The 5,000-nt window shown below is 42.2% G+C and overlaps 1 protein-coding gene across 1 annotated transcript in view; it reads right to left on the bottom strand.

Moving 5' to 3' along the window:
• Positions 1-5,000, bottom strand: part of LOC134098113 (protein unc-13 homolog A-like) — a 70,747-nt gene that overhangs the window by 50,256 nt on the left and 15,491 nt on the right. The window contains exon 8 of the mRNA XM_062551073.1: positions 3,718-3,760. Coding sequence (XP_062407057.1) covers positions 3,718-3,760 — 43 coding nt within the window. The remainder of the gene's footprint in view (positions 1-3,717; positions 3,761-5,000) is intronic.

Genomic DNA, 5,000 nt, shown 5'->3' with positions numbered 1-5,000 from the left:
CCACTTCTGGCCAGCTGATGATGCAGCCACTTCCTCCTGCATCACTGGGAAGTCTTTCAGTTGACAGCTTTCAGTATTACAGACTGCATCATGTTTTAGCAGACGTCAGACACCAGACTGAACATTATCTGTGCCACTGTTAAACATCAACGCAACATGCTATCATACTGAACGCCACCTTCTACACTGTTAAACATGAATACACCATTACACTGAACATCCCCATGTCCACTGTTAACACAACACAGTACCATACTCAACATGCCCTCACAGTCAACACAAGTCACTATCATACTGAGCATCACTTCATCCACTGTTAAGTCAACACAACACACTACCATACTGAACATGCCCTCATAATCTACACAATGCACTATCATACTGAGCATCACCTCATCCACTGTTAAGTCAACACAACACACTACCATACTGAACATGCCCTCATAATCTACACAATGCACTATCATACTGAGCATCACCTCATCCACTGTTAAGTCAACACAACACACTACCACACTGAACATGCCCTCATAATCTACACAATGCACTATCATACTGAGCATCACCTCATCCACTGTTAAGTCAACACAACACACTACCACACTGAACATGCCCTCATAGTCATCATCATCATCATCAAACGAGATGCTTCATCTGAAGGAGTTATCCTCCTAACAATACATTTCAAATGTCAAATTTCCTGCAATGTTGACTTTATAACTTCATGATCCTGCTTTCCCAGTAGCTCCCATGTCATCCATTCTCATCACCATTACTGAGTCATCTCAGCATCCACACCAGTCCACGCCAAAGCTGCGTCCACTTCTGGCCAGATGGTGATGCAGTCACTTCCTCCTGCATCACTGGAAAGTCTTTCAGTTGACAGCGTTCAGTATTACTGACTGCATCACGCTTTAGCAGACATCAGACACCAGACGTCCGGTGATTCAGTGAGCACAAACCCATTCATGAGTAAATCATTCATAATTGATGACTGGGTTCACAATTGCTTGATGGACATCAGACCTAAAGTGACATCTGAGAGTTCCGTTTGTCTCCATTCTCTCGATGTGCTCCTGAATCATACAGCAACTCATTCACTCAGTGGTGGTAGAGTTGCTGCCTGAAAATCAGCCAGCCCAGGTGTGATTCTCCAATCTGCCGTTGTGAGTATTACAGTAAAGCACCCGCTAAATATCAGTCAACTTTACCTGTTACCTTCACAGCAGGTAACACACTTTGCGCACACCACATACAGGTGTGTAAGAGAGAGCTCTCTAATGCTCCCGTCAAAGGTGCAGTCAGCAAATTTGCAGGAATTTCCCCCAAAACAATGTTATATTTTAACCAAGGACCAAACGAAACATGCCAGAAAGGCAGTTCACCCCTCTCTTCAGTATTGCCAGAGAAACGCCACGCAGCGTTTTGTTTTTGCTGCCTACAGAGATCAGGTGTCTTTACAATGTACTCACAGAATTGGCAGCTAGCAGCTGCTGAATGTGACTAAAAAAACATTATGGGCTTGAAATTGCGTAAAATCGCTGACTGATCTTTTAAGGGGGGCTGCTCACAGTTCTCAGAGACATGAACAATGTTGGAACACTGAAGACTACTCTCAGAGACATTTTTGCGCTTTACTGCTGATGAATTTCAGACTAAATAGCAAAGCAGTAAATATCTCATGACTTCAAACCTCCAATAGCAAACCTCACACACTGATCAGACAGTAATTTCCTAAGGCATCTTATGGTCAAATCCACACACACACACACACACACACACACACACACACACACACAAACCATACATATTCTGTCTTCTGGTCATGTCTCATGTCATATGTATGTGACCCTGCCTCTGGTCTCATTTCTAATTCATACCCCCATACACACACACACACACACACACACACAGTTCCACTTTTCACATGTTCTAAGAGCTCAGAGTGTTCTGTACAGCACGTGCAGGTCTATACTTAGAACTCAGAACTGAGGTTGCTGCAAATTTAATAGGACATAAACCTCAGGCATGTTCAACTGATATGACCTGTCTATTACAGTGGCACGTGCCTGTCTGTGCACCACTGTTTTGGACTCTATTTGCATGTGTTTGTAGTGTGTGTGTGTGTGTGTGTGTGTGTGTGTGTGTGCATGTTTGTATACAGTAGTATTTGTGTGTGTTTGTATGAAGATTGTGTGTGTGTGTGTGTGTGTGTGTGTGTGTGTGTGTGTGTGTGTGTTTGTGTGTTTATTTGAGTGCATGGGGTGGCGAAATGCTACAGTATCACCATGGAGACAGGCAAATGGCACAAAGATTAATGTTGTGTGAAGCTGGCAAACTGCTCGATTTCCTCCTGTCTCTCTCTGTTTTCCTCCTTTCTCTCTTCCCTCTGTTTTTTCTTTCTCTCTCTCTCTTACTCTCTGTTTTCTCTCTCTTTCCCACTGTTTTCTCTCTCTAAACCACCTCTTTACCTCTAATCCTTTCTCCCAAATGTTCTCTCTTTTTTCTATCATTTTAAACGTGATATGGGTTGACTCAGTTCTTGATATCATAAAACCATCTGAATCAAAAGCATAGACTGTATTAAATTAGTCTCTCTCTCTCTCTCTCTCTCTCTCTCTCTGTTATTGTTTCTACAGTATGTGTGTGTGTGTGTGTGTGTGTGTGTGTGTGTGTGTGTGTGTGACTGTGACAGTTTTTATGTGTGTGTGACTGTGACTGTTTCTATATGTGTGGATCTTAATCCACATACACTATCCAATTGCTTTCTGTTTTTCTCCCTCGCCCTCCCCCCTTTCTCCATCTCTCTCTTCTTCCATCTCTCTCTTCCTCCATCTCAATCTCTCTCTTCCTCCGCTCTCCCGCCCCCCTTATCTCTCTTTCTCTCCCTCACTCCTCTCAGGGGTGCTAAGTCAGCAGACTGCAGAAAGAGAACAGACACCCCTCCATCCAGAGCAGGAATAGTCCCATTCAGACACAAACACACACACACACACGCACATTCTCACACACACACACACACACACACACACTCTCACAAATACACACACATTCACACACATGCACGCTCAAACACGCACATTCTCACACACACACACACACACACACACACTCTCACAAATACACACACATTCACACACATGCACGCTCAAACATGCACACACACACGCAGACACACACACACTCACACAAATACACACACATTCACACACATGCACGCTCACATGCACACACCCTCACACACGCACAGACACACACACATACAGACACACACACACACACACACACACACACATAAGCACAAATCATTTCTGAAAACCAGTTATACGGCGATAAGATGGTTAACATACTCCATTATTTCCACTCATCTTGGCATTTGCATTGTGCAGTCAGGGAAATGGCAACCGAGCTCTGATTTACAGTGTGTGTGTGTGTGTGTTTGTGTAAGTATGTGTGCATGCATACATGCACATGTGCATGTGTGTGTGTTTGTGTAAGTGTGTGTGAATGCAAACATGTATGTGCATGTGTTTGTGTGTGTGTGTGTTTGTGTTTGCATGAATGTGTGTGTTTGTCAGAACGTACTGTATGTGTATTTGTGTGTGTGCGCATGCATATATGTACACGCGTGTGCATGTGTGTGTGTTTGTGTGTGTGTGTGTGTGTGTGTGTGTGTGTGTGTGTGTGCATACACATGTGTGTGTGTGTAATACTTACAGCATTGTGTGCTTGGCACTGGTAGTGGTCTCTCCTGTTCAACCTGATGTGAAAACCAACACAACCCGCATCACAACACTTCCCATCATTCTTATGTTCAGCCTTTAAACACATACACACTTCTCTCATGCTCTCTCTCACACACACACACACACACACACACACACACACACACACACACACACACACACACACACACACAGAGAGAGACTGCAGAGCCTTACAGTTTTTTCCAATCGTATACACACTAAAATTAAGGTTATCAGACAGGTAACAATACTTAACACTTAAGAAGCAAAACACCTGCGCAGAGCAGTACAACATTTAGCACAAATTCAGCTTCACACATTTTGCAAAACATTACACACAGTGAATGTCAAAACATAAAACACATTTTAACACCTTAGACACAGATAAAGATTGTTAGGTACTTCCTTCTCATTATAAAGCCCTTGCTTGCCAATGACCACACTAATGAACAAATTGAATAATCACATCCACCAGGTGTGGAAGCACACATGTGCAAAATTGAAAACACAGCACTCAGGTGCGTTATGCTCGATCCTCGAGGGGCGTTCCCACTGATCTATAACTAACACTGGATAGACTATCCCATTGTTTTCGCCCCATTATTCTTTATGTTGATCAGTGAGGATCGAGGCCTTAGGAGCGAGGGAGGATGTATAAAAGCCCAAATGAGAGGCACCCATAGCCTGTGATGTGGATGAACTCGTATGGCTTGATCCAGCTAGACAGAGAGATGATTAGAGTATTACGTATTGTACTTGTTTGTATTCTTGCTTTAGTTTTTCTTCAGTGACTGTAAGTGTATAGTACTTTTTATTTGTGTACAAATTTTGATTTTTCTACACTTTACAGTAGTAAGAACTATAATTTTGCCATTTTCTGTTGATTGACTTGTCACTGTAACTGAACATATGGTACAGTGAAATAAATAAATATTGTCTGCAGCATCAGTTTTGTGCATTGCTGGATGAGGGTTCTTCAAAATATTTTTGTCATCTAAATTATCCTAATGCTCTCAAACAATATGTCTGAATAACATACATATATTGGAAGAGGGTTTTTACAGATGTGTTTTGAATTTATTGTGTTGGCGTGTATAAGATAGCGACAGTGTAGAATCATTCGAAGAATGTGTTAGTGATATGAGAACAGTATAAGGTTTTATCGATGTGTTTATTGTTTAGACAGAAATATTTCATTTTGCAAACAATCTGTTATATTCTGCTGATTGGGTGTTGTGTTTGGTTAATTGTGTG

Source organism: Sardina pilchardus, chromosome 2 (genome assembly GCF_963854185.1).
Source record: "Sardina pilchardus chromosome 2, fSarPil1.1, whole genome shotgun sequence".
Taxonomy (NCBI): Eukaryota; Metazoa; Chordata; class Actinopteri; order Clupeiformes; family Clupeidae; genus Sardina; species Sardina pilchardus.
This window is presented reverse-complemented; position numbering and strand designations above follow the sequence as displayed.